Genomic DNA, 26,602 nt, shown 5'->3' with positions numbered 1-26,602 from the left:
TGATTAGCATGTCGCCTAACAATTTTTTAATTGGTAAATGAATCTAGCCAGCAATCTAAACTTGTAGTAATCATGACCGAATAGCGATCAGGCATGCAGGGTAGGTTCCCAGGAACCCTGACTTCCAGGGGGGCCCCATTTGATTTTGTTAGTCACTCCCACTCAGATATCAGCCTTATGCGTTAACATGACATAACGCTGGCTCTCTTGCGCAACATGCGCGCCTGCGGTCATTTCGTTCCCACGTTTAACCCACTATTGTAGCCTATAACTTCATATCCAGTTTGTATACCGACCTTTACCCGTGCAACAATGAATGGTAAGATGGTATGGTAATGGTAAGAGGTTGCGGATTGATAATAGGCAATAGAAAAAAATTGTGCAATGTCATGTTAGGTTTTATAAAGAGAAAATATTGACGACTGTAAATAATATGATTATTTTTTACAGAGGAAGTGGGTGCGCTTGGACCCAACCTGGTGGCATCAAGGGTTAATCTATTGCCTGCAATGCAGGGCAGTCCCAAAACAGTACATGGGAAATTTAGGCATAAACTGAAAATGCCAAAAATACCAGGCTTTGTGCGACGTCAACGGAGCCCCAAACCCAGCACCACCTGCAGAGTGGAGAGTAATCCTCCTCCAACAGGTACATTTAGCTACAGTATTAATTAGTCAGAATTTGTCTTCAGCATTCTATCTGGTGTGTGTATAATTTACAGCGTTTCAGAAACTATTCATACTCCTTGACTTATTCCACATTTAGTTGTGTTACTGCCTGAATTCAAAATTGCTTAAATATGTATTTATTTCTCACACATTACCCCATAATCACAAAATGGAATCTTGTTTTTTGAATTTTCTTTCACATTTATTGAAAATGAAATACAGAAATATCTCATTTACATAAGTATTCACACCCCTGAGTCAATAGTTTGAAGAAGCACCATTGGCAGCAATTACAGCTGTGAGTCTTTCTGGGTAAATCTCTAAGCGCTTTCCACTCCTGGACTGTGCAATATTTCCCCATTTTATCTTTTTCAAAATTCTTCAAGCTCTGTCAAATTGGTTGTTGATCATTGCTAGACAACCATTTTCAGGTCTTGCCATAGATTTTCAAGTAGGTTTAAGTTAAACTGTAACTCAGCCACTCAGGAACATTCACTGTCTACTTGGGAAGCAACTCCAATGTAGATTTGGCCTTGTGTTTTAGGCTATTGTCCTGCTGGAATTCATCTCCCAGTCTGGTGGAAAGCAGACTGAACCAGGTTGTCCTCTAGGATTTTGCCTGTGCTAAGCTCCATTCTGTTAGTTTTTTATACTGAAAAACTCCCCAGTCCTTAACAATTACAAGCATACCCATAACATAAATAGTCCATGTCTAAAAACATAATTCCACTTTGACATTATGCGGTATTGTGTGTAGGCCAGTGACTACCATCTCTATTTAATCCATTTAAAATTCAGGCTGTAACACAACAAAATGTGGAAAAAGACAAGGGTGTGAAGTATATAGACTAAGCTGCCTACTTTAAGGTTAATCAATGTGCATATACTATGATGTAGCCTGTATGAAGTACTAGCCTACTAGCTCAATATATTGATTTGTCAGATTTATCATCCTTTAAGAATTCAAAATGAAAAAATTCAGTGTCATATTATATTTTCTTTCACCATGAGAAATTATTGGCACTATATATATATATATATATATATATATATATATATATACTGCTCAAAAAAATAAAGGGAACACTTAAACAACACAATGTAACTCCAAGTCAATCACACTTCTGTGAAATCAAACTGTCCACTTAGGAAGCAACACTGATTGACAATACATTTCACATGCTGTTGTGCAAATGGAGTAGACAACAGGTGGAAATTATAGGCAATTAGCAAGACACCCCCAATAAAGGAGTGGTTCTGCAGGTGGGGACCACAGACCACTTCTCAGTTCCTATGCTTCCTGGCTGATGTTTTGGTCATTTTTGAATGCTGGCGGTGCTTTCACTCTAGTGGTAGCATGAGACGGAGTCTACAACCCACACAAGTGGCTCAGGTAGTGCAGCTCATCCAGGATGGCACATCAATGCGAGCTGTGGCAAGAAGGTTTGCTGTGTCTGTCAGCGTAGTGTCCAGAGCATGGAGGCGCTACCAGGAGACAGGCCAGTACATCAGGAGACGTGGAGGAGGCTGTAGGAGGGCAACAACCCAGCAGCAGGACCGCTACCTCCGCCTTTGTGCAAGGAGGAGCAGGAGAAGCACTGCCAGAGCCCTGCAAAATGACCTCCAGCAGGCCACAAATGTGCATGTGTCTGCTCAAACGGTCAGAAACAGACTCCACGAGGGTGGTATGAGGGCCCGACGTCCACAGGTGGGGGTTGTGCTTACAGCCCAACACCGTGCAGGACGTTTGGCATTTGCCAGAGAACACCAAGATTAGCAAATTCTCCACTGGCGCCCTGTGCTCTTCACAGATAAAAGCAGGTTCACACTGAGCACGTGACAGACGTGGCAGAGTCTGGAGACACCGTGGAGAACGTTCTGCTGCCTGCAACATCCTCCAGCATGACCGGTTTGGCGGTGGGTCAGTCATGGTGTGGGGTGGCATTTCTTTGGGGGGCCGCACAGCCCTCCATGTGCTCGCCAGAGGTAGCCTGACTGCCATTAGGTACCGAGATGAGATCCTCAGACCCCTTGTGAGACCATATGCTGGTGCGGTTGGCCTGGGTTCCTCCTAATGCAAGACAATGCTAGACCTCATGTGGCTGGAGTGTGTCAGCAGTTCCTGCAAGAGGAAGGCATTGATGCTATGGACTGGCCCGCCCGTTCCCCAGACCTGAATCCAATTGAGCACATCTGGGACATCATGTCTCACTCCATCCACCAATGCCACGTTGCACCACAGACTGTCCAGGAGTTGGCGGATGCTTTAGTCCAGGTCTGGGAGGAGATCCCTCAGGAGACCATCCGCCACCTCATCAGGAGCATGCCCAGGCGTTGTAGTGTGGTCATACAGGCACGTGGAGGCCACACACTACTGAGCCTCATTTTGACTTGTTTTAAGGACATTACATCAAAGTTGGATCAGCCTGTAGTGTGGTTTTCCACTTTAATTTTGAGTGTGACTCCAAATCCAGACCTCCATGGGTTGATAAATTGGATTTCCATTGATTATTTTTGTGTGATTTTGTTGTCAGCACATTTGTAATGGCTGTCGTGGTGAATGGATGACCAAAATGCAGACGGGATGTGAATGCTCATCTTACTATTTAATTAGAATAAAATGAACACCAAAAAACAAGAAACAATATACCGACAGTTAGCAGGCTACCATAAAGCAGTGCTAAAACAACAACCCACAAACCCCAGGTGAAAACACACTCCTAATATATGACTCCCAATCAGGAACAACGATATCCAGCTGTTCCTGATCAAGAGTCACAAGACTAACACAGAAACAGACATACTAGAAAACACATACAGACTTCTTCTGCCACGTCCTGACCAAAATACTACTTACTCTGCTGGTCAGGACGGGACAACATTCAACTATGTAAAGAAAAAAGTATTTAATAAGATTATTTCTTTCATTCAGATCTAGGATGTGTTGTTTAAGTGTTCCCTTTATTTTTTTGAGCAGTATATAATATATATATATATATATATATATGTGTGTGTGTCACCGTTCATTGTCATGTACAGACTGCACTAAAATAACAATTCAATCATTGTACTTGGTGGTCTGTGATTGTCATAAACATTCACCTGAATTCTACTTTTTTTTTCAGAGGTGATTATGGACTTTCTGGAGAACCTGAAGGAAAATCGCTTGGTGGAGGCTTGCCAGCAGTTGCTCTTGCGAGAGGACAAGCTCTTTGACCAAGAAACCATGACTGTAGAGGGGTTGGGTCAGGTTTGCAACGAGGACGATGAAGACACGCTCCATAAAGACTATGAAACCCTGCTGCTCCACTTATGGATGGCAGTTCACACCACCTTTAGTTCCACACCCTCAGGGGAACACCTAGAGATACTTCGAAGTGCGGTGGAAACCATAACGCTGCTGGAAGAGAAGGACCAGCAATGGGAAGGGCGGCGCGAGGGCAGCAGCGAAACCCCCGTGTGGCGGCCACACCAGTGCCGGCTCACCCACGACACCCTGCTTGAAAAAATTGTGGATTCTCGAATGAGGAATGCGGCAGTGGAGGAGGACAATGTCAGCGTTAGTAATAGCAACCTGTCAACGTCCATGGAAAGGGAGGTGTGTAGGATGGGCAAGTGTCTGAAGGAGGACGTTCTCAGGGTTGCAAGTGATGTGAGGGACTGCTACCCCCCAGACTTTGACGTGTGCAATTTGTACGTGAGACTTTACCATCAGAAGTTCTCAGCAAGGTTAACAGAACTGGCCCGCTCTGGGCTCGATGTGGATGACTGTAACTACCTCCTCTGCTGGGTGAACAATTACTATCCAAAGTAAGTGGGAAATGGGAGGGCAGTTGCCCTGGATTCTTGAAGGGCTTGTTAACAATCAGTGGAAGTGATAGGGGCAATTGTGCAATCTTCTTTTAAAAAAACAAATCCCATTTAAGTGATGTCAAACCGCATATGTATTTGAGTTGATTGGGCATTACATTTAGAAAATTGCACAATTTCCCCTATCACTTCCATTGATTGTTAGCTAGCAGTGGCTAAAGTTAGCTGAAGTTTGTAGTGGCTGTTTAAAGAACTGAACCATGGATTATAGTTTCTCCAGACCCATAGACTATTTACATGATGATGAATCATTTAACAAAGTTGTAAAATCATGACCTTCCCCTTTTAAAAAAGGCTAGTTCCCTTTTTAGAAAGTCTGCTAACATATATGCTGCATATTTTGCGTAGCTGATAGCTGAAGTTTTTCTACATTATCCTCCTGCCTTGTACAATCTTTGAGTGTTTCTGAGATGTCTTGTATGGTTTCTATCAATGACATGATGTCATTTGCAACATGTTATACCATTTTTATATCTGTTTCAGTGACATCTTAAAACACAAAGACCTTGAGGGGCACATCAACATTGAGTCTTTGGGAACTCTTTTATCTGAGAAGGATCTCACAACATTGGAGGAGCAGTATCTACTACAAAAAGAGGTAAACAGGATGCCAGAAACAGCTAAATCTAAGGAACAGGCTAAATCCAATTGTATACTTCTAGACCATCCTTTCAGAGTAACCTGGTCCCAGATCTGTTGTGTGTGCTGTCTTGACAACTCCTATGGTGTGACAATGACCATACGCTCTTTGAAAAAAAATACATTATTTCCAATTCTAAAGCACTCTGAAAGTAGCCTGGTCCAAGATGTTTGTGCTATCGTTCCAATCCCTACACTTTTAGAAAAAAAGGGTTCCAAAAGGGTTATTCAGCTCTCCCCATAGAATAACCCTTTGAAGAACCCATTTTGGCTCCAGGTAGAACCCTTTTGAGTTCCATATAGAACCCTTTCCACAGAGGGTTCTACATGGAATCCTAAAGAGTTCTACCTGGAACCAAAAAGGGTTCTCCTATGGGAACAGCCGAAGAACCCTTTCGGAACTCTTTTTTATAAGAGTGTAGGGTTTGGCAAGATAGCAAAAAAAGATCTGGGACCAGTCTACTTGCTTTAGAATTGTAAATAATGGACTATTTTATAATGTTGCATGGAATATCTTTCAGAACCGTAGTGTCAAACTTACAGACTTGTGATGACCTGTGCTATGTCGTTTTCAGAGTACAGTCAGGACCTGGTTCTCCAAGGCTCTCAGTAAGAAGGAGGAGGGTTGGCTCAGTGGAAAGAGTCCAGAACTCATTGACGGGTACTGCTTCTGTCCTCTGGCCATTGACATCATACAGGTTGATACCTATTGGATTACTACTACTTCTTCTTGTACTTTTCTGTGTTTAGCCCTACTCTGTCTTTGACCTGAACATGTTCTTCTTCGTTTTCATACTACAGATATGAAGTAGTTTTTTCTCCCGCATGGTTTTATACAAGCTTCATATTAACATGTCAACCTTGACATAATTCCATTTAAACTGACATTAACCTCCAATGCCAAGGCTTGTCTGATATTTTCAGACTTCAAAACAATGAGCGCCACAAATCAGAAATATTTAATAAATGCACTGAATGTCATACATTTCTACTGTTGGGTTTTGAGAATATGAAAATATACTTATTCATGTCACTGATGGAGTGCTGAGGTTTAGAGGGTTTTTACATCAGAAGTTAATGGTTATCTGTAGGAGCCAGATGGCTTTGGAATGTGCTGGTTGGACGGGAGGAAGTCACAGGATTGCTACAGGGGAGACGGATAGACATCTGTGGATTATTACCCTATTACTTTGTCTTCCTGTCAAACCATAATAGATGTAAGGATTGGAGAGAAGGATTTGTGCCTAAATTGGAGTACCGTAATTTCCTGACTATTTAGCGCACCTGAATATATACCGCACCCACTGAATTTAAAAATGTTGTTTATTTTGAACGTAAATAAGCCGCACGTGTCTATAAGCCGCAGGTGCCTACCGGTACATTGAAACAAATTAACTTTACACAGGCTTTAACGAAACACGGCTTGTAGCAAAAATAAATAGGCTTTAACGAAACACGGCTTGTAACAAAAAATAAAAAATGAGCAGTAAGCTTTAGTTGTCTTTTTGCACTGAGTCAATTCCTCACGCTGCTGTTTCCAACGTCTTATCATCGACTCGTTAAGACCAAGCTCCCGTGCAGCAGCTCTATTTCCTTTTCCAACAGCCAGATCAATCGCCTTCAACTTGAAAGCTGCATCATATGCATTTCTCCGTGTCTTTGCCATGATGAGGGTGACAAAATGACTACCGTAATCAGAATGATGGGAGTTTTGAGAGCGCTCGATTTAATCTAAACTGTAAACAAAAAGGTTGTTTGACCTTAACCCGTTCGGCAATTTCATTGGTCTAATGAAAGCTTCATGCCGTCAAAAAACTGAGCACGTCACAGAATGTTTTTTTGGAAGAAATAAATTTGAATGCGGGAAAAACCTATATATTAGCCGTGTCATTGTTTAAGCCGCGAGGTTCAAAGCTGGGAAAAAAAGTTGCGGCTTATAGTCCGGAATTTACGGTATATATACTTGTGTTGGTGGAAACATGTTTTGTTTAATGCAGCTGTATTGATCCTCTGGGCAGAATAAACTTGGTTAAGCTTTCATAGTGTTCGTAGAGTTTTTTAGTCTGAGAATTAGAACCTAACACTACACTGAATTGAGTTGACATGGAATGAATCCCATCCCTGCTCTAAGCTATGTTGACTGTACAGGGTCAGGTTTTATGTGCTAATACTGTATGTTGTTCTGTTAACTAGGCTGTTGATGGGGCCATGAGAGAGGCCAGGACTATTCTGGGCAGTGAGGCTAGGGCCCAGAGAATCTTGCGTCAGCTGGACAGCTTCTTGATAAGGTAGTGTAACCATTCCTTATAGCTCTGGCCACTGGGTCGTGCTCCTTAGGCACCAAATGGACTGAAACAGAGAGAGACTACCTGGACTTGTCCAATAAGTAACGCTGATTTTCCTTTTCCATTGCAAAATATTTAGGTTGTGTGCCTTAATGAACACATCCTGTCGTAGTTGAACGTTTGCTTTTCCATTGTTCTTCTGAACTTATTCACCAAGTTTCTATTGAAAACCAAATTCGTTTTTGCATTAAGTTTGAATGGTTTGGCTTAGGCTTGTCCACACTGAACGAAATAATATTTTACTGGTGAACATGCACGTTGATATCCAGCATCATGCTCAAAGCCATTCAATTAGCTTACTATGTTCTGGTTTCACAGCCACACAGACAAATTGCATAATTCTACATTACCTTTTTCCTGGGAAAAGTTGGTAATTCAACCTTGGTGTTCTATCTACACTGTCTTGTTGCAGACTGTCTTTCACCTTGTTTAGTTTATAATGGATATGTATGCTACAAATGAGTAATATGCACTGCAGTGTTACTATTCAACATTTTACTGACATGATAAAGAATAACCTGGAGATGCCTGTTGACATTTTGTACAATGTATATTTGCAGCTATAAGAGCTCTCTTGAAGAATTTGTGAAGAGAACAGGGGAGAACACTCAGGCAGTCGTGAAAGCTAGCCTGGTTAACATCGAACAATTCAGGTAGGCTAACGACCGTTGTCCATTTCACCAAGTCATTTGTTTCATGAATTTGCTTGGTATTTGAAGGGTAGCTAGATACACATGAGCTTCATAACACACGTATAATCCTTACATAAAAGCATTCATAAGCACTAAATAAGCATTTCATAAATGCTTTTTGTTTCTACTAATCCCCAATCTCATGAAACAGTCTTGATCTACATGCATGCAGTCTCATAATCTGAAGTTGTATCATTTGTTCTACTTATCTACCTACTTTTAGACACTCCAGGAAAGGGAAAGGTCAGTTGTAACTGAATGCATTCAACTGAAAATGTGTCTTCCGCATTTAACCAGTGGTGGAAAAAGTACCCAATTGTCATACTTGAGTAAAAGTAAAGATACGTTAATATAAAATGACTCAAGTAAAAGTAACCCAGTAAAATATTACTTGAGTAAAAGTCTAGAAGTATTTGGTTTTAAATATACTTAAGTATCAACAGTAAATTTAATTGCTAAAATATACTTAAGTATCAAAAGTAAAAGTATAAATAATTTAAAATTCCTTATATTAAGCAAACCAGACGGCACAATTTTCATATATTTTTTACAGATAGCCAGGGACACACTCCAACACTCATACATTATTTACATCCGAAGCATTTGTGTTTAGTGAGTCCACCAGATTAGAGGCAGTAGAGATTACCAGGGATGTTCAAGTGATAAATGCGTGGATTGGACCATTGTCCTGTCCTGCTAAGCATTAAAAATATAACGAGTACTTTTGGATGCCAGGAGTAAATGTATGGAGTAAAAAGTACAGTATTTTATTTGGGAATGTAGTAAAGTAAAAGTTGTTAAAAAATATATATAATAAAGTACTGTGAGCGGACCAAGTATTTTTAGGTTTCTCTAAAGCGGAAAGGTGGAATATACGAGTCGGGAGCAGGTTTTCTTACATTGAACAAAGTTCTCCATTGAGGTATTTTCTCTTCTCAAACTCCCACACAATCAAGGATGATCTCACAAGGATATCACAAATCTTCTTCTTTACAGGAATAAGGAACACAAGGTGAATAACTTTTAACTATAACATAAATCACGGGTGTGTCTCTGCCTTAACTATCCGTTCGTGGAGAGCTCCTTTCGGTTGGTGTTGCAGATCCCTGGTTGCCATTCCCAAGAGGTAGTTTGTCCTCTTCTTCTCCCTTTCATCAGGTAAATCCTCACCCTGTTTTTCCTCCAGTCTTCCCCACTGCCGGTTCTTGTAGGTGGACTAAAATAGGTGATTAGTACTGTCAGCTGTGCTTAACTGCCTCTGATCACCTTTACTCACATGCTGGGCTGGGCTACTATGCCTGGGGCAGCTGGCCCCCTGGTGGTCCTTTTGGGTACAGATATCCCAAAAAACTACTTAAGTAGTACTTTAAAGTATTTTTACTTAAGTACTTTACACCACTGCATTTAACCCAACCCCTGCGGGGGGGCTGCCTTAATTGACATCCACGTCATTGGCGCCCGGGGGAACAGTGGGTTAATGTTGAGGACAGACGTTCCGCTAGCGGAACGCCTAGCCAACATCCAATGGAACAGCATGGCGCGAAATACAAAACCTCAAAAATCTAATAATTTCAATTTCTCAAACATACGACTATTTTACACCATTTTAAAGATACACTTCTCCTTAATCCAACCATATTGTCCGATTTCAAAAAGGCTTTACAGCGAAAGCAAAACATTAGATTATGTTAGGAGAGTACATAGACAAAAATAACCACACAGCCATTTTCCAAGCAAGGATATATGTCACAAAAACCCAAAACACAGCTAAATGAAGCACTAACCTTTGACGATCTTCATCAGATGACACTCCTAGGACATCATGTTACACAATACATGTATGTTTTGTTTGATAAAGTTCATAGTTATATCCAGAAACAGCATTTTACATTGGCGCGTGATGTTCAGAAAATGTATTCCCACCAAAAACTTCTGGTGAATTTACAAAAATACTCATCATAAACGTTGACAAAATACATAACAATTAGTTTAAGAATTATAGATATAGTACTCCTTTATGCAACCACTGTGTCAGATTTTAAAATAGCTCGCCATCACAGCAAGCTATACAGACACCCGCCAAGTTTGGGGTCACCTAAACTCATAATTAGTCTTATAAATATACTCTTACCTTTGCTGATCTTTGTCAGAATGCACTCCCAGGACAGCTACTTCCACAAGAAATGTTATTTTTGTTCGAAATAATGTCCAAATACCTCCGTTTTGTTCGTGCGTTCAGGTCACTATCCAAAGGCTAAAGCGCGAGCGCAATTCGAGACACAAAAAGTCAAAATGTTCCATTACCGTACTTAGAAGCATGTCAACCGCTGTTTAAAATCAATTTTTATGGTATTTTTAATGTAAAATTGCGATAATATTCCAACCGGACAATGGCGTATTCATTCAAGGAGAAAAAGAAGGAACAGCGCGCTCGCATATCCAATCTCTTTGTTCCCAGGCAGTCCACTCAGTGAATGAGCTATTATACTCTGCCCAGTGACAGGAGAATGCTCAAACAACTTTCTGAAGGATTTTGACAGCCAATGGAAGCCTTAGGAAGTGCAAAGTGACCCCACAGATACTGTAGTTTCGAAAGGGACTAGAAAGAACTACAATTCTCAGATCCTCCACTTCCTGGTTGAATTTTTCTCAGGTTTCTGCCTGCCATATGAGTTCTGTTATACTCACAGACACCAGTCAAACAGTTTTAGAAACTTCAGAATGTTTTCTATGCAAATCTACTAATAATATGCATATTCTAGTTTCTGGGCAAGAGTAGTAACCAGTTTAATTTGGGTACATTTTTCATCTGGCCGTGAAAATACTGCCCCCTATCCTTAACAGGTTTTAACTGCCTTGCTCAGGGGCAGAACAACATATTTTGACCTTGTCAGCTCGATGATTGAAAGTACCTTTGAACTGCCATTGTCATTCTATCCCTCCAATCCTCCCAACCTCTTATTTGACTTCATAAATCCAACATTGATGTAATGACATTGGATCCTCCTTTACAGAGACTTCATAGTGAGAAGAGAGGAGTCAATCCCAGAAGAGATCAAGACAAGCTGTATGTCCACATTGGCAGACCTGAGAGACTGTGGCTACGGATACTTCACCGGCCCCATACATGAGGAGCTCAGGGTAGGCTACATGGGACAGCAGAGACACCAAGCATAATAGTGTAGCAATACTCCAATGTACAACGTTACATCTGCACCGTTAATTTGGTTAACTTTTGGCATCTAGTTCAAAATCCCAGACAGCCTTTCTCAAATTACATGATTTTGCCTTACCCACGAGTTAAACGGCCTCTGGACAGTACCATAGTTAAAATCTAGGTAACAGTTTACTGTCCTTATGCATGCATTCATATGCCATTATAACACATTATAACATTTGTCATAAGCTGTCGTAAGTAATGTTCAAGACTTATGAGTCACGGCATGAGATGTTATGAAACCGATTATAATGGGTGTTATAAATGACTGTTCATCCTGTTGTCATGCTCTAATGTCAACTGTTAACAACAACAACTACTATTATACAGTCTTCTTGACAACTTATGTCATATGTTATTACATGCTACATTAGATTGTACATACCAGATGTAATAACAGGATGTTGTGTAATTTACCAACCTCTGTGTATATAGAATGTCATATGTCCTGTTAGATTCTGGGTTAAACTTGGAACATTGTTATACTCAGCAGTATAGTATCTGAGGAGTGATGGAGACTGGTTTTTACATCAGAAGTTAATGGTTATCTGTAGGAGTCAGATGGCTTTGGAATGTGTTGGGTGGACGGGAGGAAGTCACAGGATTGCTATAGGGGATATGGGTGAAGATCTTTGGATTAGGCATCAAGAGGGTTGAAGTCAGACCCCCTTAAGGGAGAAATTATGGTTTATTACCCTATTACTTTGTCTTCCTGTCAAACCATAATAGATGTAAGGATTGGAGAGAAGGAGTTGTTCCTAAATTGGAGTATATATACTTGTGTTGGTGGAAACATGTTTAGTCTACTGCAGCTGTATTGATCCTCTGGGAGGAATTTAGCTTGGTTAAGCTTTTCATAGTGTTCGTAGAGTTATTTTCTCTGAGAATTAGAACCTAACAGCCCTTATAGAGTGTGCATAGATGCCTTAAGTAAAGTGACCTTAATTTGAAGTGTTATTAAACAGTTATGAATGTGCTTATACCATAGGATGAGTTGAGAGTATCACAAAACTTTACCATTCAAAGGATCTCCAAGAAACATGGTCAAATGGGAGCACAGTTGTTCTTTTTTTATTTATTTAAAAAAGGACCCATTATAATACCAACAACTTGCATAAAAAACAACAACATTGAAACGAAATGGAAGCAAATTGAATTTGACAACAAAATCAACACTGCTGTAGCACAACAGGATTTGTGAAGGCTGTGAAAAAAAGCAAGATGCGCAGGCTACAGTAACAATGACAGCTATAGTATTTAAAAATGGCTAGTTAATCAGGTACTGAGAAGCTAGATAGTTGATGTTGCAATTGCAACATTTTGTTAGCCCAACAATGGCTAGCTATCCTGCTAGCAATCTGTTAGCACTAACTAGCTAGCTAGCTAACTTCACTAACTACAGGTGGAATAAAAAAAGTACTGTCAGCAGACGGCTCGTAGCTGGTCTGCGCTTTTCGGCCACAATGGGCTCCACTGCAGTACCTGAGATGTCAGAATGTCTACAGTAGGCACACAGGAGGTTCAGTGAGGGCTGATTCTTCTCTGCACCTGGAACAGGTCTGGTGGTGCTTTTATCGAGGCCCTGTGTAACAGCAGAGGGGTGTCGACTCAGCCCGGTGTTAAGGGTGGAGACCTCGGAGCGGGCAGCTGGGTGATGGTCTTGCCCTGTGTCGAGTCACTCCCTGAGAGCAGTGGACATCGCCATTCAAACTGGGCCAATATCCTATCAATGGTCTCCCCTAAATATCTATCAAACTGGGTCAAATATCCTCTGGGTCATTTCCAGGCAGAAACCAAGTGGCGCTCATTTCTACGATTTTATGAAATAACAGAAAAACAAACAACTTGCTAATGAGTCTGTGCCTCTGCAGCATGTTCTGACCACTGGTATCAACTGCTTCAAGGTCAGATATTGACCTCTCCATGACTTCCTGTCTCCTCAGGTGCAGTACCGTAGGCTGTGGACGCAGGCCTGGTTTACTGGGGGTCAGATGGTACTGGATGAAGTTCTGGGGAAACTGGACAGACACATGCAGCAATTCACAGACCTCAAACCCATCTGTATGGAGGTAAGTTTACACTCACACACACATTGACCTTACACACATAGTAACATTACACACATAGTAACATTACACACATATGGACGTGTGTGTGTGTAGGAGCTGCTGGGCCGGCTCCACATGGAGATGATGGTGGAGTATGTGAAGAGGATGATGAAGAAGAAGATGAAGCTGAAGGACAAGGAGCAGCAGGAGGCGGCAGCCAAATTACTGGCTGAAGACAGCAGCAAACTGAGCACCTACTTTACTGAAGCGGTAAGCACTGAAGACGAACACACACACACCTCATTTTGCAGTTAATACAGCTTGAGCGTGTGTGTACACAAACACATAGAAGTAATAGCATTGTTCTTGCTCTGACCCACAAAAACTACTCAAACACTTCAAAGCTTTGACTTTCTATGTACTGTATTGTTCTTCATCATCACTTTCACTTTATTTAGTCTCTGACCATTCTGCATTCGTTTCTAGGTTTTCCTCTTGCTCTGCAGTGTGTCTGCTCTTTTTCTTCTCCTCTCTAATTTTCATGTCCTCAGCCTGTTTCTCCTTCTCTTTATTTCTCTTCTCATTCTCTGTCCTCCTCCATTCTCTTCTCATGTCTTTCCATCTCTCTTTTTCTCTCCTCCGGAAATATGCACTCACTCTCTCGCCCGCCCATATTTTTCTCGCCCTCCAAACCTTCCGTTCTTTTTCAGTTCCGTCTCTTTTTTTCCCCACTATGTCCTCCAGCCTTCTCTTTCTCCTCTCATTCGTTCTCCGTCTCTCTGCTTGCTCATGTTTCTGTTTTCTTTCTTTCTCCAATCTCTCATTCCCCTTTTCTCAACCTTTCTCTCCATCCCTCTTCATGCCTTTCACGAGGAGCTTGATCTTGAGCTACACTTCCCTCATCACCTGTCTGTCAGCACCTTCCTCCAGCTTTCTCTCTCGCTGCTCTATAGCAGGCCAACCTCGTCACTCCACCCCTCCATAATGAATGTTCTGGAAGATATAGGCTATCAATAAAATAAAGAATATGAGTGTTAGCAAGCCTATGTATTTCTAACACAAGATGATAACAAATGTATTCAACTTCTTTCATAAACACTTTAAATGAAATTATGGGCAGAAGGATAAATTCAACTCCATCTTTCATTGAATCAGATGGCTTATTCATCACAAAACCATTTGATGTTGCAACTGTAATTATTTTAATGCTGATGCTGATGATTCAACCATACAAGCATCAGCATCCACAGCTAATGAAGTCACTGAAACCCTTAACAAAGAGTTGCAGTCTTTTTTGGAAATAATAAACTGGTCCTGAACATCTCTAAAACTAAGAGCATTGTATTTGGTACAAATCATTCCCTAATTTATAGACCTCAGCTGAATCTGGTAATGAATGGTGTGGCTGTTGAACAAGTTGAGACTAAATTACTTGTTGTTACCTTAGATTGTAAACTGTCATGGTCAAAACATATAGATTCAATGGTTATAAAGATGGGGAGAGGTCTGTCAACATTTTAGAGAAATAAGCTTTTATTGTATGTTTGGACAATTTCAGGGATCTTTTATTTCAGCTCATGAAACATGGGACCAACACTTCACATGTTGCGTTTATATTTTTGTTCAGTGTAGTATCAAATGAAATGCAACTTTATTTAAAGTGAATGTAAACATCTCAAAACAGTAAAGTAGACATTTTAATGTCATAATACTCGAATGGAAAACATTAAATATATGAAAGTATGCATAATCATACCTATCCACTGTCCACAGGGGTCCAAAATAAACTGGCTGAGTGAGGTCCTCCCTAAAATGGCGGAGGTGGTCAGACTGCAGGACCCAGGAAGCATCCAGCTGGAGATCGTCACCCTGGCTAGGGACTTCCCAGACCTTAGGTGAGACAGACAGACAGCTCCTCCACAGGCTGAAGACAGATGGAGAGTTTACATTCACATAATCACAGAACCCCAGTCACATGACCTGGTACCAGTGCTGTAGTCGAGTCACTAAATCTCAAGGTCAAGTCCCAAGTCCCCTGTGCTCGAGTACCTATGGCTAAATCCGAGTTGAGTCCAAGTCCGAGTCACCAATGGTCTATGGCTGAAATCCGACTCCCAGTGCTCAAGTCTGAGTCACTGGGTCGGAGCTTTGAAGTTCGACATGGTTCTGGTCTCCTCTATATTTCTGATACATATTTGACATTGCACTACGCTCTTTGCACCATCTGCTGAAAAAACGTTTGAAAGCAAAACAAATGATTCAGGGTTGTTTAGACATATTTGGTATTTTGGTTACTGAAGTTTTTTGCTTGCTCGTACATGAAAGATTTTCATGTGAGCGTTGAAGTAACGCAAATATTTTCCTCCTGTTGCCCAATGGTCATAATTGCCTGCAATATACAGTAGCCTATGAAACAAGGTAATTCATACACAGGCTCACACACATTTTATTTTTATATAATGTTCAATAGTCATGTCAAATCAATCATGATGTTTTCAAGGGATTTAACCTTTATTTAACTAGGTAGGTCAGGATGAATGGTCTCTAGACGAAATTGGATCCTATCAGATTGAGCAGGGCCCGGTTTCCTGAGAGCAATGGAATTTAGGCTTACCTACAACAGCCTAAAGGTGTAACATGCGTTTCCAAAAACACCACGCAGAGAGAACGTTCGCTAACTGTTCTCGGATCAGGGCTCTCTTTCTAATCCTACCCTTAACATTATAATGATTGCACAATACTGACCACGGATCAGCTCCTAGAGAAATATTATTACCTATGGCTACAAATATTGATGTGGCTTGTTCTAATGTTTACCCTGTAATGATGTACTGAATCTGATCAAGATTTGGCACATCATTGTGCACGTTACACAATACACATAATTACATATATATTGAGGTAAAAATTAGACTGTAGCATACAAATAGCTAAATAAAACTCAATTGAATTAACATGACCTTGATTTCAAAATCATTCAAATTACAGTATAAAGGTCTATGTAGCCTATAATGTATGTATCTTTTAATACAGTCATTTCATTTGAAGCGTCTTTATATCCTTCACTTGTTATGCAAAGAAATGGGCAACTTTGTATTTGCAGTCACTGTCACATTAGTTCTGAAGTTATCGGCGGTCATAGAAAGACAGATCTACTGTGTATGAAGGGCAAAAAAGCTACTAACGACATACTTAGCTGTTCTACGAGTGGCAGTCGATGATAAATAACGAGCATTTTCAAGAGCAACTTTAGTAACAATGGTTTTGGGAAACAGCTCAGAGATCTAACGATGCTCCTACAAAGGTTTTTTTTTTAAATGGACGTTGCCTTAAGATGCTTTTGGGAAACCGGGCCCTCGTTATTATTTGCAATTTTTGTAATTGCCCACTGATATTGAAGGGAGACTTGTCAGAACCTGGCTATGGGATGCAGGGTGGAAATTGGGAGAGTAGAGCGAGACGACAAACTCAAAGACAGCCTACTTTTCTATACTGAAGGGGCTAGAGAGACAAATAGCTAAACTATAGTTTTACTATTAATAACTATTATTTTCAATTTCGTAAAGCAGTTTGTGTTTCTTAACCAGGCAAAGCTAAAAAGTAGGCTGGTGACTGGTGGTTACAGGGAAGAAAGAGTCGCTTGAGCGATGTGTAGCCTATGATTGGAGGCAGAGCCTGCCTGCCCACACTTATCGCATGCTCCCCCACAGATCACCAGCTGATGTGGCTGTGTATGCCGGGTGTGGCGCATTGTTCCCACTGCTAGAGAACAGAACCCTCGCTGCTCTGCGCATACAGTGCTACTAATATTCTGCTTATCATAGTCGCCTATCCAGTGCAAATACAAGTCACGAGAAGGTGAGTCCGAATAACCAACGGTCGAGAAGGCGAGTCCGGGTAACCAACGGTCGAGAAGGTGAGTCCGGGTAACCAACGGTCGAGAAGGCGAGTCCGGGTAACCAACGGTCGAGAAGGCGAGTCCGGGTAACCAACGGTCGAGAAGGCGAGTCCGGGTAACCAACGGTCGAGAAGGCGAGTCCGGGTAACCAACGGTCGAGAAGGTGAGTCCGGGTAACCAACGGTCGAGAAGGTGAGTCCGGGTAACCAACGGTCGAGAAGGCGAGTCCGAGTAACCAACGGTCGAGAAGGCGAGTCCGAGTAACCAACGGTCGAGAAGGCGAGTCCGAGTCCATGTCCGAGTAACCAACGGTCGAGAAGGCGAGTCCGAGTAACCAACGGTCGAGAAGGCAAGTCCGAGTCCATGTCCGAGTAACCAACGGTCGAGAAGGCGAGTCCGAGTAACCAATGGTCAAGAAGGCGAGTCCAAGTCACCAATGGTCGAGTCCAAGTCGAATGAGAAGTCATGAAAATCCTGGACTCGAGTACTACAACACTGCCTAGTACTACTTTCACAGTACCCCAATCACAAGACCAGTTACTGCTTTCACAATACCCCAATCACAAGACCAGGTACTGCTTTCACAGTACCCCAATCACAAGACCAGGTACTGCTTTCACAATACCCCAATCACAAGACCAGGTACTGCTTTCACAGTACCCCAATCACAAGACACAAGACTAACAAAATGGGTCCCTCAGATTAAATGTGGAGTTTGCCTAGTGTAAAAGCCAAACCTGCGTGTGCCTCATATAAGCAGAGGGTTGATCCATGAAAAGAGTGCCTTTTGCGTCCCTTTGATACACTACATGTCCACATACTTTGGTCACTGCTCGTCGAACATCTCATCCCAAAATCACGGGCATTAATATGGAGTTGGTCCCCCCTTTGCCGCTATAACAGCCTGCACTCTTCTGGGAAGGCTTTCTACTAGACGTTGGAACATTGCTGCGGGGGACTTGCTTCCATTCAGCCTCAAGCATTAGTGAGGTCAGGCACAGATTTTGGGGGCGATTAAGTCTGCCTCGCAGTCGGCATTCCAATTCATTCTAAAGGTGTTTGATGGGTTTGAGGTCAGGGCTCTGTGCAGGCCAGTCAAATTCTTCCACACCGATCTCGACAAACCATTTCTGTATGGACCTTGCTTTGTGCAAAGGGGCATTGTCATGCTGAAACAGGAAAGAGCTTTCCCCAAACTGTTGCCATTCAATAACATTCTAGATGATTCTGTGCTTCCAACGGTGTGTTGGAAGCACAGAATCATCTAGAATGTTATTGAATGCTGTAGCCCCAGATCATTATTCCTCCTCCACCAAACTTTACAGTTGGCACTATGCATTAGGGCAGGTAGCGTTCTCCTGGCATCCATCAAACCCAGATTCTTCCATCGGACTGGGTGATGGTGAATAGTGATTCGTCACTCCAGAGAGCTTTACATCACTCTAGCCGACGCTTGGCATTGCATATGGAGATCTTAGGCTTGTGTGCGGCTGCTCGGCCATGGAAACCCCTTTTATGAAGCTCCCAACAAACAGTTATTGTGCTGACGTTGCTTCCAGATGTAGTTTGGAACTCGGTAGTGAGTGTTACAGCTGAGGACAGATGATTTTTATGTGCTACGCACTCGGCGGTCCCAGTCTGTGAGCTTGTGTGGCCTACCACTTCACGGCTGAGCTGTTGTTGCTCCTAGACATTTCCCCTTCACAATATCAGCACTTGACCGGGGCAGCTCTAGCAGGGCAGAAATTTTACGAACTGACTTGTTGGAAAGGTGGCATCCTATGACGGTGCCACGATAAAAGTCACTGAGCTATTCAGTAAGGCCATTCTACTGCCAATGTTTGACTATGGAGATTGCATGGCTGTGTGCTCGATTCTATACACCTGTCAGCAATGAGTATGGCTGAAATACCCAAATCCACTAATTTGAAGGGGTGTCCCACATGCTTTTGTATATACAGTGCATTCGGAAAGTATTCATACCCCTTGAGTTTTACTATTGTTGTTACATTACAGCCTTACTCTAAAATTGATTAAATAAAAAAAATGTAATCAATCTACACACAATACTTCATAATGACAAAATGAAAACAGGTTCAGAAATTTTTGCAAATGTATTAAAAATAAAAAACAGAAATACCTTATTTACATCGGTATTCAGACCCTTTGCTATGAGACTCAAAATTGAGCTCAGGTGCATCCTGTTTCCATTGATCATCCTTGAGATGTTTCTGCAACTTGATTGGAGTCCACCTGTGGTAAATTAAATTGATTGGACATGATTTGGAAAGGCACACACCTGTCTATATACGGTCCCACCGTTAACAGTCCATGTCAGAGCAAAAACCAAGCCATGAGTTCAAAATTATAACTGCAGAGGCTCATGGTCCTGTCGGTGGAGGTTCCTCTCTTGGAAGACTTTGATGCTGACAGTGGTCTTCAAGTCTGAGAAAACATAGACCAGGGATCAACTCCTGGTTGTCTAGACAACAGCGACAGAGGTGAGACGATTAGTAAGGGGGAGAGTTAAGACAGAGATGAGCTTGAGGATGACTCATCACACAGACCCACACGTGTCTCTGTCTATGTCTGCCTCCCTGCTAAAATGATATACAGGAATGTGATTCTCATTTAAAGTAGTAAGTAGGTATACACCATGTCTGACTTCCTTAGTCCTATAAGTACTGCACATGCATATAGTCATACATAATTCATCAGTAAAGTAACTTTTATAAAATGTATCTTTGTGGGTAATTGTGTGTTATTCACCAACATGTGGACTTGAACTTCATTGTGTGAGTTATTGGGTCTTGTGGCATTTTGATCTCTGCGCTTTCGAGATTATACATGTATGTTGCTATTGTGAGGTAAACAGACGTTATTAAGCAGCTTTAATTAGCCTGGCATAGGTTGACATAGGTTATTATTCTATTCAGTAATCAATCAATTCTGCCCCACATGGGAAAATGTCAATGAATTCACTGATGTAATTTATTGTATCGTATGCAGATTCAGTTTGTTATCGTTTCCATATTGTTGGAGAGTAAGGGGTTGTGCACTGTTATCAAAATAACATTAATAATCAAATCGCATCTGACTATATATATATATATATATATATATATATATATATATATATATATATATATATATATATATATATATATATATATATATATATAAAAAAAATTTTTTTTTTTTTTTTCAATTAGTAGTACAGAATTTTCTGTCTCGGATATGTATTTTTAGCAATACATTTTGGGACAAGTGAATAGAGCTTTTGAATGAAGGACACCTGGCTAAAAAAAGTTAATGTCAAGACCTGCACTCTGTACAGGAACTTCACTCAAGCTTAGCATGACTTAGACATTTGGAACTATGTTGATGAACCATAATGGACTACAATGGACTGTTTTGAACTATGTTGATGAACCATAATGGACTTAAATGGACTGTTTTGAACTGCAGGCATGTGAAAGTAAGTAAAACAAAATGTATACATATTTGGACAAATTAATATTTAAGCTACATTCCAACCACATTCATTGATAAAAGTAACCCAATTTAACAAATCGCACACAAACAGAAAAATATTTGAAAATGCAATTCAAATAAACAAAAATGTTCTTATGTAGAAAAAATGTGTACACCCCTAACTTTACCATCAACTAAAATTAGAATCAGGTGCACCAAAACAGGTGCAAATGATTAAGGAATCATCAAAGAGTACCTTGGAGGGCCCAGCCTTCCATAAAGATTAGAAACTTGGTCTGGTTTGGTCGTAACCATATGGGTGTGTGGTAACACATCATGCAAAGATCAAAAGACCTCCGAGGCCCTCAGAAGAAAGATAATTGATGTCTGGGAGGGGTTACAAATCCATTTCCAAGCAATTCGAAGTACATCATTCCAGTGTCCGACGGATCATTCCAGACCAATGGCAATCTACCTAGGACACGTCGTCCCACCAAATTCAGCCCAAGAGCTGACCGAAAGATGCTCATAGAAGTCTCTAACAACCCCAGGGTAACATCAAGGGATCTACAGGCCTCTCTTACCATAATCAATGACAGTCAACTGTCAGAAAGGGACTGTACAAACTTAGCCCACATAGGAGGTCAAGAAGGAAGAAGTCTCTGCACTCAAAAATGAATATCAAAACAAGACTGACGTTGCCAGACAACACCTGGATAAAGACCAAAACTACTGGAACAATGTGCTCTGGACAGATGAGTCAAAGGTGGAGTTGTTTGGCCACAATGCCAGATGCCATTCTTTGGCAAAAACGAAAAACACTGCTGTTGAACAGAAGAACCTCATACCAACCGTAAAGCATGGTTTGGGGCTGCTTTGCTGCCTGAGGGCCAACTTGCCATCATTTAGTCAGCCATGAATTCCATATGGTACCAGAGAATTCTCGAGGAGAATGTGAGGCCATCTGTCAAAAAGCTGAAACTAAACCGAACATGGATCTTGGAACAGGACAATGATCCAAAACACACAAGCAAAGCTACAACAGAATGGCTCAACAAGATGAAATGGAGGGTTATGGAATGGCCGAGTCAAAGCCAAGATCTCAATCCTGTCCAAATGCTGTGGGGGGACTTGAAGAGGGCCGTGCATGCAAGAAATCCCTCGCACATGAGACAGTTGAAGCAGTACTGTAAAGACGAGTGGGAAAAAGTTCCTCCAAGTCGATATAAGAGACTGATAGACAGTTACAAGAAATTACTGCATTAAGTTATTTCAGCCAAAGGGGGCAACACCAGCTATTGAAGCTAGGGGTGCACTATGGAATTGCATTTTTGTTACTTTTTGATGAATAAATTATTACAAAGTATAATCTTAAAGTTTCATTTGTTAAATTAGGTTACCTTCATCTGTCAACAGTGTAGAAGTGAAGATTACATATCCATCTGTCCAAATATTTACAAAAAAAGACCACTTTCCAGGGGTTGTGCTTACTTTGTCACATGACTGTATATTGATTAAGTTTAATGGACTAAAATTGAGTGTTTTGAACTTTGTTGATGACTGTTTTTTTGCTCTTCCACCTTTTCTCAGTTGGAGACATATTTCGGCTCTGCTTTCCCTCAAAGACAACCTATCCACGGCTGATGTCCAAGGTATCAAAGAGAGCCTAGTAGAGAACCGGCCCACGGTCACCACTTTCAATACCATCCCACCATTCTTCTCCAAGGTCCCAACGGGCAAAACTTGGTGCATGGGCAGACCAGCGTGCATCTGTTATGGGGGAAGGCGGTATTTAAGCAAGGATTAGACATTGGGCAATCTACCCATTTTGGCGCTCCTCTCGGATGTCTACAATGGTACTGTATGCACATTCACTTAGCAAGTCTACTCTTGTGTAGGTGAGTGTACAAGTGGAAAGGGATAGATGGACAAGTGCATTCCACAATTGTGATTAAATACTATCTGCTTGCCTAAATGTTGATACTCTATTAGCGGTTCCTTGAGGTCGAAGCAATTGTTGGTAGAGCTCCGAGACAGGATTGTGTCGAGGCACAGATCTGGGGAAGGGTACCAAAAACATTCTGCAGCATTGAAGGTCCCCAACAGCACAGTGGCCATGATTCTTAAATGGAAGAAGTTTGGAACCACCAAGACCCCCCCCCCCGCCAAAATGTGGAAATACTTTCCAAATGCACTGTAGTACAACTGTTGGTGAAAGGGTTAGAACTGCTTTCTGCTGCAAGTGACACTTTATGCTCTTCAAGGAACAGGTCCCAACGTCGTATGGCCCTAGGATCCATGTGTACAGGGGTGGTCTTCTAGTGACAGGGAAAATTTCCCTACCTGGGATGGGGACGTTTCTTTCCGGGAGGGAAAATGGAAGACAACTCGAGATCTATAATGCTAATGTAAAAAGCTGGTTTTTGATATAAATATGAACTTGATTGAACAAAACATGCATGTATTGTATAACAATGTCCTAGGAGTGTCATCTGATGAAGATCAAAGGTTAGTGCTGCATTTAGCTGTGGTTTTGGTTTTTGTGACATATATGCTTGCTTTGAAAATGGCTGTGTGATTATTTTTGGGAGGGTACTCTCCTGACAATCTAATGTTTTGCTTTTGTTGTAAAGCCTTTTTGAAATCGGACAAGGTGGTTAGATAAAGGAGAGTCTTGTCTTTAAAATGGTGTAAAATAGTCATATGTTTGAAAAATGTAAGTTTTTGCATTTTTTAGGTATTTGTAATTCACGCCACGCTATACCATTGGATATTGGTGAGGCGTTCCGCTAGCGAAACGTCTGTCCCTAACAGGTTAAAATAGCTTTTCGGCGAAAGCACATTTTGCAATATTCTGAGAACATAGCCCGGCCATCACAGCTAGCTAATTTGACACCCACCAAGTTTGGCCCTCACCAAACTCAGATTTACTATAAGAAAAATTTGATTATCTTTGCTGTTCTTCATCAGAATGCACTCCCAGGACTTCTACTTCAACAACAAATGTTGTTTTGGTTACAAATAATCCATAGTTGTATTCAAATACCTTGTTCGTGCGTTCAGGTCAGTATCCGAAGGGTGACGGGCGAGCGCATTTTGTGACAAAAAAAAACAACGAAATATTCCATTACCGTACTTCGAAGCATGTCAAACGCTGTTTAAAATCAATTTTTATGCTATTTTTCTCGTAAAATAGCGATAATATTCCAACCGGGCGACGTTGTATTCATTCAAAGGCTGAAAGAAAAAAATAGAGAATTCTCATGAAATCGCATCTCCAGTGTTACTGTTCCCTGCCTGACCACTCACAAAATCTCCTGCTGTTTTTCGCCCAGAGACAGGAGAGACGTCATTCCACTTTCTGGCACCTTCTGAGAGCCAATGGAAGCCTTAGAAAATGTCACGTTACAGCACAGATGCTGTATTTTTGATAGAGATGCCACAGAAGGAGAACAAATTGTCAGACAGGGCACTTCCTGTATGGAATCTTCTCAGGTTTTGGCCTGCCATATGAGTTCTGTTATACTCACAGACACCATTCAAACAGTTTTAGAAACTTTAGAGTTTTCTATCCAAATCTACTAATTATATGCATATTCTAGTTTCTGGGCAGGAGTAGTAACCAGATTAAATCAGGTACGTTTTTTTTTTATCCGGCCGTGTAAATACTGCCCCCTAGCCCCAACAGGTTTTCAAGGCACAGTCAACTTAGTGTATGTAAACTTCTGACTCACTGGGATTGTGATACAGTGAAATAATCTGTCTGTAAACAATTGTTGTAAAAATTACTTGTGTCGTCCACAAAGTAGATGTCCTAACCGACTTGCCAAAACTATAGTTTGTTAACAAGAAATTTGTGGAGTGGTTGAAAAATTAGTTTTAATGACTTCAATTTAAGTGTATGTAAACTTCCAACTTCAACTGTATCATGGTAATTGGTGAATTGAATATAGCTAACTATAATAGCAGTGGTTTGGCTGATAATTGGCTAAAGAAGAGCAGTGTTTACATGGCTAAAGGATTATCATATTTATTGTTTACAGGAAACACTTTCAAGATCTTCTGACAAAGTGGCCAGGGAAAATGTGTAGGATGGTAAAATCTATTTCTGTCATAGGCTAAGGAAGTCAAAAGGTGTTATGATCCTACTGAAAAACAATCTAGATCTTTAGGTGCAATCTGTTCAAATAGATCCTCAAGGAAGCCTTGAATATACTACTTGGTGATGAATCAATGTGGCACATCTAGGCCCTCATTGTAAACAAGAACCTGTTCTTAACTGACTTTTCTAGTTAAATAAAGGTTAAATGAAAATTAATAAAATATCAAATATATAAGGACGGTATCATGTACAAAAAAAAAATGCATGAAATGGTATGAAATGTATGCATTCACTACTGTAAGTCGCTCTGGATAAGAGCATCTGCTAAATGACTAAAATGTAAATGTTTATGAATGACATTGTAAACAAGGACGCCAAAATGTTGTCACCCAAGCAATTGACAAAGGTGTATGGAGATGTATGCTCAATACAAAAGTATAACCAACTCAATCACAACTCTGCCACAAAAATGGAAGAGGCAATTACTCAAAAGAGAAAGGAATGAATTAGTTTGTCTGCAGCCAATCCAAAACCATGCATAGCTTAAAATAACTTGTATAAAAGGTTGAGAGCTTTGAGAACTATACCGCATAAAATTCAAGATAATTTGAAACAGATTTTTGATGTCCCAATACCATGGCATCGGGATTATGAACTGATATGCAAATCAACAAGACACATCATTCTGTTATTTTCAGCTTGAACTATTATATAAAATTCTTGCCAATTAAAAAGAATCCTCAATATATATATGGGGTGTTGAACAGTCAGCCCTGCATGTGCGGAGTGCAACAAAGAAACAGAATCAATAGATCATCTCTTTTGGTACTCTCCTTCGGGGGCTTGGTTTTGGAATCATGTCCTGGAGTGGTTGGTGACTCAGTGTCAGTGTTCAGATTAATGAAACTGTACTCTACGCTGCTGAATTAAACTTGACTGTTCTGTACTGTACTCTACTGTATTAAACTCTACTATACTGTAGCATGCCATACTGTACTCTACTGAATAAAACTCTGCTGTCCTGTATGTACCGTATGTTACTTTACTGTGCCATACTGTACTGTGTAGGGGTGTAACGGTACACATATTCGTACAGAACGGTTCGGAGACCTCAGTTCGGTCCGCACTGTGAACGAATGAATAGATTAAAAAATATATATTTAAAAAAATATTTAAACACTAGGAAGGCCTATAGTATCATGAATGAGTTATGTCATACCCACAGAAGGCCACACGATGACGCAAGAGAGCTATAAACTCATTCTGTTTTTTGCCCTAAAAACCCTAAACCTATTTTAGCCTTAACCCTAATTCTTGGGTAGGGTAGCCTAGAACACTTTTAGAAACTATTTTAGTAATAATATTATGTTAGTAAATAACATTATAGTACTAAATAGCTTTTGATTTATTTTCTTCTAAAAGCTATGTAAGCATTTTGCAGTTTTTTTGTTATTGTTAGTTATTTTATCATATTTGTTATTGCAAGGCAGAACACTTGCTAAACAAGCCACATGTGGTTTGAATTGGGTGTGACCTAAATTCACTCTGGAGTGCCAGAGAGCGCTCACTTTGCTCTGGGCGTTTGTAAACTGAGCTTTGTCAGATTGTCCATTCTTAAATTCAGAGCGTTTCGCTCTTGGAGCGTTCAA

General features: G+C 40.9%; 1 protein-coding gene across 1 annotated transcript; it reads left to right on the top strand.

Moving 5' to 3' along the window:
* Nucleotides 1-316: 316 nt before the first annotated feature.
* On the top strand, nucleotides 317-22,929 carry LOC115175109 (tumor necrosis factor alpha-induced protein 2-like). The gene is made up of 11 exons (XM_029734303.1): nucleotides 317-648; nucleotides 3,794-4,478; nucleotides 5,022-5,136; nucleotides 5,753-5,875; nucleotides 7,371-7,465; nucleotides 8,083-8,175; nucleotides 11,229-11,355; nucleotides 13,375-13,500; nucleotides 13,594-13,749; nucleotides 15,253-15,374; nucleotides 22,442-22,929. Exons 1-11 carry the CDS (start codon nucleotides 510-512, stop codon nucleotides 22,656-22,658), a joined length of 1,998 nt encoding a protein of 665 aa, XP_029590163.1. The 5' UTR covers nucleotides 317-509; the 3' UTR covers nucleotides 22,659-22,929.
* The last annotated feature ends 3,673 nt before the right edge of the window (nucleotides 22,930-26,602 follow it).

This window comes from Salmo trutta, chromosome 35, assembly GCF_901001165.1.
Source record: "Salmo trutta chromosome 35, fSalTru1.1, whole genome shotgun sequence".
Lineage (NCBI taxonomy): Eukaryota > Metazoa > Chordata > Actinopteri > Salmoniformes > Salmonidae > Salmo > Salmo trutta.
The sequence above is the reverse complement of the archived record's forward strand: the minus strand, read 5'-3'. Positions and strand labels throughout refer to the sequence as shown.